This window comes from Otolemur garnettii, unplaced genomic scaffold (assembly GCF_000181295.1).
Source record: "Otolemur garnettii isolate 467f Iridium unplaced genomic scaffold, OtoGar3 scaffold00070, whole genome shotgun sequence".
Lineage (NCBI taxonomy): Eukaryota > Metazoa > Chordata > Mammalia > Primates > Galagidae > Otolemur > Otolemur garnettii.
In genome coordinates, this window is record NW_003852465.1 from 2,837,842 (window position 1) to 2,852,591 (window position 14,750).

Here is a 14,750-nt window from a genome sequence, read left to right on the forward strand (position 1 = left end):
AAAAAAAAAAGGAGCATGCATATGAAACTTATAAATGCTCAATTCCCGTTTACACATATAAGTGAGCAATGAAAGTGATATTCATTTTGATCAGAGTAACGAAACATTCTATGTGGCTGTGTGATTTTTTTGATTTTTTTGATCAGAGTAAGAAAACATTCTATGTGTGTGATTTTTTTTTTAGCTTTTCTTATGCTAAATATATATATAAGAGTCTAGGAGTAAAGATCATTTATTAGGATCCAAAGTGAGATTCCTGGGCTTATTTTCAGATAATTGTGTCTCTCCTCGTGTGTCAGCTACAATCCCTGAGACCCACAAGGGGAAATCTCAGGAGTCTACTTCTTGGTTTTAAGCAAAAATACTTAGTGAGAGATGTTATATTAATTATTGAAAAATGATCAGTGCAAACACATTTTCCACCCATTGACTTATTGAAGTAATTGATGCACATTTTACACAACTATTTGACCTCTTTCATCAGAATTTCTATATATTTTGATTATATATTATGGATCAAAATGCTATTGGCTCTCTGGATTTGAATCATCACTAAGAGAAAGCAATTTTTTAAATATCCAAAGGAAAAAAAATATGTTAGCAAAGACCTAACTAAATTGGAACATGAAACTATAGTTTCAAATGCAAACTTTTGAAGCTTTATTTACTCTGTCTTTAGAACTTAGTAAAGAAGATGGCAGTACCCCGGGAATCTTTTCTGTGTAATCAATAGTTTACTCAGGCTTGATTTCTTTCACACATCATTCTTTTAAAAAGCCAGTTTTGCTCTACGGTACCTTTTTAAATTTTTAACTGTACCTCAGAGATGAATCTTAAGATGTTTCCTTAGTTTTATTGTTTGAGGAAACGGATACATCTCCAAAAGGGACTGGAGTACTGACGGCAGCCTTCCTGATGAGCCGTTTTTTCTTTTGATTAGTTAAGCACCGAGAGATGTCCTGACAATGATGTTTGGGCAACTGAGTCAGCCACACACACAAATATGAAATGATTAAATGAAAATGCAATCAGCAGTGGCCGGGGAGCCTCGCCTGGTGAGAGATGATACCTCAGCTCTCTAATTGGCTCGCAGCAAGCGTGCAGGATGACGGATTTCGGTTGTGGGATTGCCAGCCCTGCCTTCCCCAACACTATTATCTCAGAGTGACACTTCCATTACTCTGAGCGGAGAAAGATGAACGTCACCTGTCAGGGGCTGGTTAATTGTGTTGCTAGATGTATGTTGCCGGGGCGCAGGTTGGACATTTATGAACATAACTGCTTCCTCTGATGTTCCCCATCCTTCAGGGATCGATATGGCTCTTACAGTAAGCGCGTAATTGAGTGAAGGCGCTCGCCACCGAGGGGCTGAAGATGAGCCCATTGTGTGAGCGTCATTGTCCATACATTTGCCATAAATGAGCTGATATTTGCCATTTATTGTGTGCAGCATTGTGGAAATGGAAACTAATGTGCCACTCTCATTTGTTTTCTAGATAAATGGGGAAGATGTCCAGAATCGGGAAGAAGCCGTGGCCTTGCTGTCTAGCGATGAGTGTAGGAGAATCGTGCTGCTTGTTGCAAGGCCAGAGATTCAGGTCAGAACAGAAACCAGAAGTCTTGAGCCTAAACTTGATAGTCACTGAATTCACGGAGCACAAATTCATGAATGTGAATTTATATTTTTTATCTGCTGTTCTGTATCGAATCACCATCACGGATATCTGTTAAACCAAGTACGGTATAAAAAATATAACAAAAGCTGATCTTTCTCAACTTACTAACCTTATCCAAAAAATTATACGTTAGAGGCTCTCTTTTATTACTCCACAGCACGGAAGCTAAGCTTCCCTTTTAAGGGAAGGAAAAAAAAAAGCAGTCATTATTCCCTCCTCCCATTTGCCAGTTATTTAAATAAATTCAGAGACAAAAAATAGTTGACTTTATATAATTTTTAATTCTGTGTGGATCCTCGCTTAGGTTTCTATTTAAAAATATTTCATTGGTATACTAAGGTATCTTGGAAGAATCTCTAAAGACAGAGACATTGGCCTATCTAGCTATCAACTTAAATTTTTTTAGAATTAAAACATATTGCAAGCATAAGTTGGATCTATCAGGTGTAGAACACCAATGTCTTCATCCTATAATCAACACATTGAATCCCATAATGGCATAAATGTATTTATGATCTATGTACAAATGACTGAATAAAAAAAAAATAAAAAACATCTCATGTAGCATGACACGGTTCCATGTATAGTTACTGAATTCTTTTTCCAAGTTTCATGTGACAAAAACATTTCTTCAGCCCAAAACAAACTGATGCCCTCTGAAGGAATTGTTTATACCTTAGAGAAACTTGTCATGGAAGTCGAGGAAAGGTAGTGGTAGGAGAAAAGTACTATCAGTTCTTCCTTGTATATCCTTTTTATATCCCACGGCAACGCAGAAAGGACGACACATTGTCACCAGTCTATCCATCTGTCACTAGTTTGAGTAAAGTTGGTTCTATTGCCATTTGTCTCCCAGGTTATTGATCTGATATTTTTCAGACTCAGTAACTATATACTATCTATAAATTACATTGAGTAAGTGTATTTCAGCATCAGACCAAGTCCTAACTGGAATATCGTGGTTATAAAAGATCACCCTTCCCGCATATATTTTCTTTATGCCCTTGACCATTCTAAAGGGTCCCCATAAAGTCTGCCATAGCCCAGGGCACAGTAAAGACACACACCTGAGGTCTCAGGAGTGGGAAACCCTCCCACACAACTGGCTGGGCTGCCTATGGGTGCGAGTGAGGTTTTTCAATACCTATGAAATTGCACCAATTACCTGGAAATTTCTCAAGCCAGTTATTTCTTGAAAAAGAAGATAATAAATTAACTAAATACATATTAGTCAAATTTATGGTAAATTGAAGAGATCTCAGTAGCCATCCCTGCTGATGTGACAGGGTGGTTTCCCTGCCCTTCCCATGGAACTGCTAGAGAACCTCATTAATTTAGAATTGAAGCATTTCCTTCAACTCTGCCTCATAACGGCCATAACGGACTGTGGAAAAAAACAGAAATTAATGACGTAAGACCAGATCCTGTTAATCTTTTGTGGACTACATATGCTTGGTAGGACCGTGGCAATTTTGAGTATCTAGCTACACCCCTGACCTTTTCCCCAAGAAAAGTCAGTGTTGAAGGATGAATTTCCAAATGAGGCTTCCTTTCCAAAGTTGATGAAAGGTGATCCTCTGACTCCATAGGACGCCGTCCTGCCTGTCAAAATCAGGCTCTGCGTTAGCTCCTTTATCCTGAAGAAGGCTTCATGCCACTAGAAGGAGGCTAATTACCTACAGGATATCAGATTTCCAGAGAAATCAGGGGGGGAAAAAAGCCCACCATCCTTTAAAAATGTCATTTAAGCACTACTACACACATGCTGTACAATGGGCTAAAAAAATGCTAAAAAGAAAATCTTATCTTTATATCACCCATATTTTTTCACCCAATTTAATTTATCTCATTATTGCATTTCTTTTTTGCATGTGTATTTTCTTCAAAGAGAATGTGGAAGGTTTTTGTCTGCTTTTTCTAGCTTTAAAAAAAAAATGTTTTGAATACTCTCCAGATTCTTGGAAATGATCTACAGTGTTGCTGGGGGCAGTATTGTGCATCTGTGCAATATTTTTAAATAACTCATTTCCTTCCTTCCCTGTCAACTCTCTTTCATTTTCTGCCCATTTTCTTCCAGAGACCATTAAAGATATTGCTTTTCTGTTCTATTTCCCTCAGGACACTGGGGCAGAGAGGGCTCTCGTAAGAACTTGGAGTCACTACTTTTGAGATATACCTGGTGTATGTTGTCCCTTGCTCTGAGAGGCCATACATGGCCCCCTTCCCTGCAGACAGATCCCACCGTCTTATAATGACAATCCTTTTCCTGAAGCTCAGCTCAGCGGGGATGTCTGTGTCTGCCACAGTGTTAGTTAGACTCAGACTACCAACAGTGCTGTCTAGGTGAAAAAGGAAATCCAAGGAGGAAAAGAAGTGACCACGAAGGATCCCTCTTTACATCTTATGCTGTGTACAAGAATCCCTCTTTACATCTTAGGCTTTACCTCTTATGCTCTCTTTACATCTCATGCTCTCCAGCCTGGAGGAAGGCCTTATCAGAATGTAGACATTCCTGACTACAGACGACAGCTCAGGAACCTACAGGGTTAGTTAATAAGAAAAGAGTTATAGGGAATCATTAATTTCTACCACTTGTTCTGCTTAACTTCTCCAGCACTTCATTTACACCTTAAAAGACTCTGTTTCGTCCTTCCCTATATCAGTGTTAGGAAATATTTCCTTGTGGCCTGATGAAAGAAAAATTCCTTGGTTTGCTTATAGAATGGAAGGATATCTACCTTTAAGTAACTTGGAGTCTGGCATTTGCGGCTTTATGACATTTGAAAGGGATTAGGGAATGTAAAGTGTAGACAATTATAAATTTGGCTAAATCTACATTTTGGGGGACCAGCATAATTACCAGATCTCATCTGCATATCAAAGTCAGTGGTGGAATTTGGTCAAGTTATTCAAGCAGCATTAAGATAAATGAGGATGGATAAATATGTCATAGTTTTGGCCCCAGTTAAATTGGAGGTCATTTAAGTTCTACATAGCCTTTAGTAGATATCATAACATCTATGATTTGCCATTACATTAGTTTATATATATACATATATATATGTGTGTGTGTGTGTATATATATCATTTTAAATACAAGACTCTCTTGGTACAGTTTAATGTCATTTCAGGTTTGTGCTTGTTTTCAAACTTTAGAAGTTTAGTTATCTTAAAATCTTATTTTGCCCATTTGCTGGTGGCAAAAACACCTCAAATCCTTGTCTATTTTTACTCCCTAGAAAGCTGCTATTTCGTTCTTGCAGAGTAAAGCGGAGCTCTGACAATAATCCAGTTAATTTAATCAGCATAGACAGCTAATTTACGTAATCCAGCTCCAAAAATCCACTTTGAGGCAAATTATCTGTACTGACTGTCAACCCTGATCATATTAGCCAGGTAACCACCAGTTTTCCACTTCACTTTGTGTTGAGAAGCCAAAGGGATTTGTTAAGTTTAATTTGTGTGAGAATCCCACAAGAATACTTGCGTCCGACAGCCACAAACAAAACCCCACACGTGCCCCACCCCTCTACCACCCTTAAATGTCACAGTCACTATGAAATTGGGCCTGAAAATGAATCAAAATAGACATAGCATAATGTTACTTTTTTTTTTTTTGAGAAGAATGACGTAGAATTTTCCTTTCTTTACAGATAAAATAAATATCTGTAGATTCATTTTGTGGCACGCAGCCATAGTGTTAAGGTGGAAGCCAGCGCCTAAAGATTTTCAAAAAGCAGAATGAGGGTCGCATGAGTGAGTGGGGGGCACTTGGTGTGCAGCCTCGCCGGGGGTTGTTGTTAAGGAAAAAAAGCCCAATTGTCTCCCAGCCCTATTAGTCCCGTGGCTGTCCTTTTAACGCAGGGCCTGTGGGAGGTAATGAGCGTGACAGCTGTGGATTATGCAGTGTGCTTTTCATACATTTTGAAAGAAGGTAATGTTCTATGTCGTGAGATTTACTCGGTGATGAGAGAAAATCTGTAGCTCTGTTTCACGAAAGGATAAAAGGCATAAGAGTCCAATTTTTTTTTTTTTTTATCACCTTTTCTTCTTTCTGAGAGGTGAACTCTAGGAGGCCGGTATTTTGAAGAGAATCATTATGATAAAAGGAACGGGCCGGGCATTGGCCATTTAAGTTTAGCCTATTTTAGCATGAGTTCTCACTAATATAAGATAATGTACTAATGTATTCTTTTGCAGCTGGATGAAGGCTGGCTAGAAGATGAAAGGAACGAGTTCTTAGAGGAGTTAAACTTGGAGATGCTGAAGGAACAGCATAATGAAGCCGCGCAGCACCCAGCCAGCGAGGTGGAGCAGGTGGAGTCAACAATTTGAACTAAATCAGTCAAGACCTGGCTAGGTCTTTTTTTAACATATAGCCATAAATGCAGAACAAACAACAACAACAACAAAAAAAAATCATAGGGTTTGATCACACATCTCCGTAGTGGTAATTTTGGGGGCCACATGATCATCTCAGATGAAGCAGGGAGGATAAATAAATTTTCTTTCTATTAAGAATATCTCCAGTTCGAGAACCTTGGGGACCACTGTTAATATAGTACAGTGGTATTCACGTGTTGATCCAGGTACTAGGTCAACCTAACTGCAGAAATTTAACAGTAAAAATGGCTGTGACTTCTCAAGATGCCAGCTGAAAACAAACTCTATATCAAGAAGTAACTCCCACCCACCCCCCAAAGAGTAAATTTTTAGTTTACAATATTAACGTGCCTGTTCGAACATTTAGGCCATAAGAGGCTGATGACGTGTGGTAAGCCTTCAGTCCTCTTTGTCTACTCAGTAGCGTCACTACACCCATATACCACTGAATAACTGTGGACATTAATTATCCTTGGTCCTATGGCTGCTGCTGAGACTGGACAATCTTTCCCCTATGTGAGATGATTGCTATTATTTTGCTTATGGTCACATAGTCATTCAACAAGAAACTTTAAGCTCCTAATAGGTTCCAAGCTTCACAACACCCGATGCTGAGAATAGAAATAAAAATGAGCAAAATCACTGCTCTTACTTGATTCAAACCCAGTAAAAGACCACAGTGTGGCTTATGGCAAAGTCAGTCTCAAGCTTCTTTTTCCGTTTTTGTTGTTGTCGTTTTCCCATTGGATAAAGATGAGATCAATGTGTAGTAGATTTTTTATGCCACATTCATGTCATTCATCTGCTTGATATGATTTTGTTAACATTTCACTGTCAGCTTACTGATTTGTTTAATTATCATCCTGTTCTCGACATTAATTCTTACCCATCTTAGAAGATAATTAAAAAAAAAATTGTTGACAGGCTGGGAAACATGAAGCACAAACATTCTATCACTTAACCAAGCTAAATAATAAAATATCTCGACATGCTAACATCCTGTAACAGAAATGTGTGTGCATGTGCACGCACGCATACACGCACATGTCTGCATGGTTAATAAATCATTAGATTGGAAAGTACAGAGTCCACGTAGCCATGTGTGATATACTCAGGTGCTGCTCACGAGTGCTCACCGGCCATTTCACAAACAGTAGTTTGTGCTCAGAAGTGATGCTACCGCCATGGTGATCACTTTTCAATATAGGTAGGACAGATTGATATTTTTATGTATGACTTCAACACCAGTCACAAATAAAGATATTTTTGGTGGCAGCTGCTGGTTACAAGCAAAAAAGTCCTTGCTCCAGGCTTTTTCTTTCTTAGACAGAAAATGTGGCCTGATACAGAATTGACAGGAGGATGTGGGAATAAAGAAAAAGGGGGAAATCCTGCTCAGGAGAAGTGATTTGGTGTCAAACGCTACCTACTCATCAGACGTAGTACAAATGGTAGGTCTTCTGAGGTAACCATAGATGTCCCCGGGGTTAGATTCTCATTGTGTGGAGTTTTTGTTGTTTTTTTTTTTAAAACCAGGAGACTGAAAAATGATGAGAAGTACAGAAACCTTTAAAAGTCCTTTGCCCTTGTAAACAATAATACTACATTAGAAATGTCTAGGTAGAAACATTGCCTGTCGCCAAGATAAGTCCACAGGGAAATGATAAGGAGTGGAGTAACATTATATTACAAACTAGGGATTTGAAAATGGAAAACTCTTTTTATTTTTATAATTTCTCATTGACCAGAAACAAAAGAAAGGAAAATTCAATTAAAAAAAAAAATACACAGTAGTTATGGCGCCACCCACATACACTGAGGCTGGCAGGTTCGAACCCGGCCTGGGCCAACCAAACAACAACGACAACTGCAACAGAAAAATAGCCGGGCATTGTGACTGGTGCCTATAGTCCCAGCTGTTTGGGAGACTGAGTCAAGAGAATTGCTTAAGCCCAAGAGTTTGAGGTTGCTGTGAGCTGTGACTCCATGCACTCTATCAAGGGCACTCTATCAAGGGCAACATAGTGCAACTCTATCTCAATAAATAAATAAATAAATATCCGTATGTAAATACACTGTATTGAAAGTTTCACTTTAGATGCTACGCTCAATCTTCTGACTGCTAGTGACAGGCTGTACAACTTCTCCCACAGAATAACTTGGGTGCACCATGTGAACTACATGTAAAATAAGAAAAAGCATACTGATCTGCCTTTCTACAGCCCATTACAAGATATTAGAAAAATACAGCCATAAATAATGTGCTGAATGAACTCAAATGCCCCAACACCACCAGCCTCTGAGGATTTTCTGGCACAGTACTCAGACATGCCCACCTTGGATACTACTGTCAGCTTAGAGGCCAACCCAGAGGAATGTAACAAGCTTTCCATTGTTAGTTGCTTGTTATAATTTTTTGTCAGTAACACACTTAAAGTCAAACTCAGTACGTTTTCTGCAAATAAAGGAAAATATCCTACGGAAAGATTTAGAATCCCAGAACAGCATGATACTCGCTCATGTTCTGTCCTCTCTGATTTGTGTTACACTTTGTTCTGCCATTACTTTTGTGGAAAAAAATAGTCATATGGGAAGACCCCTCTAGGCTTATTTTAAAATATGTTGTATCACTTTACCACCTGTCGCATCTTCTTTAGCGCTAATGGGCTTAGTTATACTCAATCATGTCATTACACCTGCCAAGGGGAAAGATACATAGGTACATAGAGTAGAACAGTAGAACTTCTGTGCGTGGACCCCCCGAGGGACTGTAACAAAGTGATCAACATACAGAGGTGGTCAACATAAGGAACTGGGCTTGCTGTACTGATAAGTGCGTGTGGTGCATGTCCAGTCTGTGAAGAGTAAGTCAACTTCAAAGGTGGTCAGTGTAGGGAGGTGGCCAACAATGGAGGCTCTACTTTATAAGAGTGAATAAAGTTAGGCACAAGACTAATACAGTCTATCTAGAAATGGCCATGTATGATGCATGATAAAGGAGGAAATACTTTTTGCCTATTCACAAAGAAAGCAATACATTATTATCATCAGCTCAGTGACAGTTAATTGTTTTGCACGAAAGCTAGAAATTACCAGGGCATAAAACATATATAGAGATATATTACCAGGGTATGAGACATATTTTGCAGTTTTTGAACCTACCAGGGCCAGCGCCTTACTCCCTTGAGCCACAGGTGCCACCCTAAATACATATTTTTCATATTATGCCTGTGTCTAGCAAACAGGGCTGTCCAGATTTTCAGAAAACTATCATTTTTACTCTCAATAAACTCATTTTTGAAAGAAATTCCTGGTTAAGAGTAGAAAAATCTTTGTATGCAGCCCAAATGACTCCTGAGGCACTGTGGTTGCTTTTGAGGATCATGAGTTGGAGAAGCTATGAGGACGGAGCATGTGTGTCCGGAGATGTGGCCTCCTGGACACCTAAGGCATCCAGCCCTGGAGCTTTGCTTCCAGACCTCTCCGTCACCGAAAACCTAATTCCATCTAGAGTTCAGCTGCCTTGTTTATAGATGGGAAGGTTCTAGGCTCCGGTACATAATGTTAACTTAGGCTTGCAACATTGTGAAGTCTGTCTTACCATGACCAGGGCTTCATGGTCAATGAAGTTTTCTCTGAACTTGAGGAAAATTAGAGGGGAAAAAAGTGATTGTGGCTTCTGGACTTCAGGCTTCCATATTGCTGAAGACCCTTGAGACAGTCTTTTTGAGCATTGTCTCAGAAATGCCTAAAGTCATTTCATGTATATACATTCACCCCAGTTTCCTGAGTAAGAGAAAACCAAACAAAAGGAATCATTTAGTCAAACGTGTCCTGTCATGTGTATCACAGCTTTGCTTTTCTTTATTTCGTGGCATGCAAAGCTGCTATGAGCTAATCATCGTTATTTCTAAAATCATAATAGATACTAAAATTATAGCAGCTTTCTAGGAACCGCCAAGAAGCGCTGTTCCTCAAACAAGTTTGTCAACAATCCGTGTTTTTCAAAGCCATTAATTTTCTTTGTTCTCTCAATATTATTATTTTTTATTTTTTAGCCAAAAAAGCAAGAAGAAGAGGAAGGCACCACAGATACAGCGACATCCTCATCTAACAACCACGAGAAGGACAGTGGAGTGGGGCGCACCGACGAGAGCCTGAGGAACGACGAGAGCTCGGAGCAGGAGAACGCGGCCGCCGAGGACCCCAAGAGCGCTTCTCTGAAGAGCGCAAGGGAGCTAGGGCAGAGCCGGGACACTCTGGGGAGCGTGGAGCTTCAGTACAATGAGAGCTTCGTGTCTGGAGAATGCATCGACTCGGACTGCACTGGCAACCACGATGAGGAGTGTGAAAGATTCAGGCAGCTCTTGGAGCTCAAATGCAAGATTCGCAACCACGGCGAGTATGACCTGTATTACTCCAGCAGCACCGTGGAGTGCAATCCAGGGGAGCAGGAGGGCGTGGAGCATGAGCTGCAGCTGCTTAACGAAGAGCTAAGAAACATTGAGCTTGAGTGCCAGAACATCATGCAGGCTCACAGGCTCCAGAAAGTGACCCAACAGTATGGAGACATCTGGGCATTGCACGAGGGAGGATTCCGAAATTACAACACCAGCATCGATTCGCAAAGGGGAAAACTGGATGACATCATGGAACATCCAGAAAAGTCCGACAGGGACAGTTCCAGCGCTTACAACACCGCCGAGAGCTGCAGAAGTACCCCCCTGACCGTAGACCGGTCCCCGGACAGCTCCCTTCCAAGAATGATCAACCTCACCAACAAGAAAAACCTGAGAAGCACAGTGGCGGCCCAGCGGTCCTCTTCTGGACACAGTGGTAAAGAGTCGGCTTCCGCCAAAACCACAACCACGGAGCCAGGCTGCAGCACGGAAAGCAAGGAGAAGGCTCTGGAAAGCAAGCAGCTCCCTGACCAAGAGCAGACGGCAGGCGAAGCCGTCCCTTACCTGTCCCCGTACCACGGCTCCTCCTACCGCTGCGCGAACATCCCAGCGCACGCCCGGCACTACCAAAGCTACATGCAGCTGATCCAGCAGAAGTCCGCCGTGGAGTACGCCCAGAGCCAGCTCAGCTTGGTCAGCGTGTGCAAGGAGGCCCAGAAGGGCGCGGAGCCCAAGATGGAGTGGAAGGTGAAGGTCCGCAGCGACGGCACGCGGTACATCACCAAGAGACCCGTGCGGGACCGGATCCTCAAGGAGCGTGCCTTAAAGATCAAGGAGGAGCGCAGCGGCATGACCACCGACGACGACACCATGAGCGAGATGAAGATGGGGCGCTACTGGAGCAAGGAGGAGCGCAGGCAGCACCTGGCGCGCGCGCGCGAGCAGCGGCGGCGCCGCGAGTTCATGCTGCGCAGCCGGCTCGAGTGCCTCAAGGAGAGCCCGCAGAGCGGCGGCGAGGGCAAGAAGGAGCTCAGCATCCTCGAGCTGAGCCACAAAAAGATGATGAAAAAGAGGAACAAGAAAATCCTGGACAACTGGATGACCATCCAGGAGCTGATGACCCACGGGGCCAAGTCTCCGGACGGCACCAGGGTCCACAACGCCTTCCTGTCCGTCACCACCGTATGACCGAGTGAACCGGGTGGACCGATTTTAGGAGGGTGCTACCGGTTTGGGTAGAGTATGGTTGCCTCGTTCAATGTGGCGTTTTTATATATATTTTGTGACTCTTTCTAGTTTAAATTTTTTGTAAGCGAAGATACCTGGCAATTTTTTCATTTCTTTCATATATTGGTACCTTCCTTTTGGAGCTAAGATCTTTCTTTAACTTGTGATATATTCATATTACTTGTTTATTAAAAAAAAAAAACACACGGAAAGAAAACAAAAAAAAAAAAAACACTTGCATAAAAATACCGAGGAGCCAATTAATTTCCTACTTTCCTGTGCGTATTGTAAGTTAAAATCCGGATTTATTTCTCTAGTTTACTTACTTTGTACTTTAATAACAACTCGATGCCAAAACGTTTCTATGCTTGCTTAGAATGTTTTCAATCAGACTCGTTAATAATAAATCACATCTTGTTTCACACGTAAAACCCACACCTCTCTTTAACATCCTGTTGTACATTTAACACATAAATGGCTGTTGTCTTTGTCGCAGTAAAAGTGTCCGTGCGCAATCTTCCTGTGGTCCAGAGTGACACTGGTCATGTAGCTAGATAATGGTGGTAATTGTGACAATAAAAGAGAAATAAATTATTGATTATCCTTAATAAAAAGTTATCAAGGAGTGTTTTATTTTCATCATCCACTGTGGTTATCAGATACAAGATCAGTTACTATGTATACAATTTACAAGACTCCTAACTGCAGCTTATAAAATGTGTACAGTTTCTATCAATTTTTTCCAATAAAGTTGTCTTGAAACACTATTCCTAGAGATGATGGTGTCACATTATCCTACCAGGATTAAGTTATATATGGACAGCATCTAACAGATGCTGACTAAACATTCAATAAACATTAGTTTGTGTCCCCTTTGCCTGCTACTCATGGAAGGGAAAGCCAAGAAAAATTTTGAGAAAACCATGGAGAGAGAGGATCAGTGATGCATCCAAGACTGTTTATAACGCTGTCATAGGTGTCAGTTTGCTCTGCCTACCATAACAAAATACCATAGACTGGGTAGCTGAAGCAATATATATAAGAGATCTTGGAAGGAAAATTGATTATTCCCCCAAAGTGTATGAATTACAGGTAAAATGGATATGCATTACATGTATTGGTACACTTGACCGGTAACCAGACCTTCAATTCAACTTTGAAAAGTAATCCATAGATAATATCTCTTACAATGTGTATACATCGAGGGGGGGTACCCTCTGTAATTTTCATAGTTCTGGAGGCTAGGAGGTTCAAGATCAAATACACTAGAGGTTGCAGGTTCAACATCTGAATTGTGGAGGTACACAGTTCAGTCCTAAGTTCAGTCCTCTGTGAATTTATTTAGCTGATCGTTTGGGAATATATGTGGAGGAACCGTCTTTACAATAATATCAGCATAGTCAACTATAAATGCCTAATATAGAGAGTCAGTTCATTAAAAGGCAAGACTGTTAGATGACTAGATGATAGACTTTTTAAATCAAGCTTTTCATCATATAAACATATGAATCACACTGCGTGTCAATCATAATGCCTCCAGAGTGAAAGGCCAGATCAAACTTTGTGCATGCAAATATGAGTTTGATCAAATTTTCATTCAACCTAGCAGACCGTTTTAACATAATGGATGTACAACATCTGCATATTTCTGAAGCTACTTTCCTGTTTAAAAACCTGCAGTGGCTCCTTCCTAGCTCTTGAATCAGATGCCTGTGCTTCTACCTTCTATTCACAGCACTCCATCCACTGGCATGACTTGCCTATAGTTCTTCCTACCTTCTCTGAATTACGCCTGGCCCTTTATCAGCCTGCGAATTTCCGCTTACGTTTTCCTATGCTATTCTCCTGTCTGGGGGTTTCTATGACAAATACTACACCTCCCTTTGAGTGTGATCACATAGATGTGTTGGCCTGTTTTGATGACATCAGATTGTTTCAGCTCTTTGGCCTATGCTATTATGCATGTTGTTGTTTTACCTTGGAAATGCTATTCTTTTGTTATTTTCATACATAGAATGTACTGTCTTCCTGAACAGATTTTAAGTTCATAGAGGAAGTCCCCCATGTCCCCCTCTGTCTCTGTAAGCTTCTGGCAGAATGCCATTGGATTATTAATGAATGCTAGTGGAGCTAAATTAGTTTATTCATTTATCTCTCTCTCCTCCACACACTGCTCCTTTTGTTACTATTTTTCTTACTTTTTTACCCTTTCAAATTCTCTTTTCTTTTGAAGGGCTATCACAAAGATGAAAGAAACTAATCTTATTTATATGCATTGAAAGCTGAACTCAAAAATTTTAAGATAGTGATAGTAATGGCAACCTAAGGAACTTAGTGATGAAAACTTCATCACTTCTGATTTATCCATTGTTGATCCAGTGAATAGGACTACTCTTCCACGTGTACCTTGAGTTAGCTTTTAGCCACCTAGAGTTAACTTTTGATCTTAAAGGTTTTCAATAAGAAAGCCTATCTATTTTAAGAGCTCAGTTCTTCTCAGACCCAATGGTTATGGTTATTGTTTATCTCCTTGACACACAATTAGGTTTAAATATTCATTTCCTTTGAATTCCTACTACAGATAATATCCTTTGGAACCCACATGGAGGTTTTTCCAGAAGAAACTTGTATACATCTCATAGAATGCAGTGTTTCCAAAACTACTAGTTGAAGTTCATTTTTATTAAGGCCAAATGTGCTTGCCAGTTTCTGGAAAATGTGGTGTTTTTCACGTCCGTATTTATACAGTTCTACATATTATACATTTCTACATTGAGAAATGCCTCTTTTTCAAAAATGAGTGACAATATGAAAAGTGTTATGCTTTATCCCTCTACACATCTTTGTGCGAACCATGCTTTTCAGTAAATGAATAATAAATGTGTTGCTCAGCAAAGAAAAATAATTGGTTTTATGTGGAATATTTTATTTCAGTTCCAAAGACATATGTGAGTGTAAAGAGGAAAAATATTGTACTTGGGCTTACATTTAAAATTCCATATTTATTGTTGCTTTTTATATTCGAGGTGTAACAGACATTGGTGTTGGGATCTGATGAAGGAAA

The 14,750-nt window shown here is 40.3% G+C and overlaps 1 protein-coding gene across 2 annotated transcripts in view; it reads left to right on the forward strand.

Moving 5' to 3' along the window:
* Positions 1-12,292, forward strand: part of PDZRN4 (PDZ domain containing ring finger 4) — a 364,567-nt gene extending 352,275 nt beyond the window's left edge. Inside the window, exons 8-10 of one of the 2 annotated variants that reach the window (XM_003793539.1) lie at positions 1,497-1,598; positions 5,877-5,993; positions 10,118-11,647. In XM_003793539.1, the coding sequence (XP_003793587.1) occupies positions 1,497-1,598; positions 5,877-5,993; positions 10,118-11,647 (1,749 nt within the window). Of the gene's footprint in view, positions 1-1,496; positions 1,599-5,876; positions 5,994-10,117 lie in introns of both variants that reach the window. The other variant, XM_003793538.2, reaches the window with a different exon arrangement.
* Positions 12,293-14,750: the final 2,458 nt, after the last annotated feature.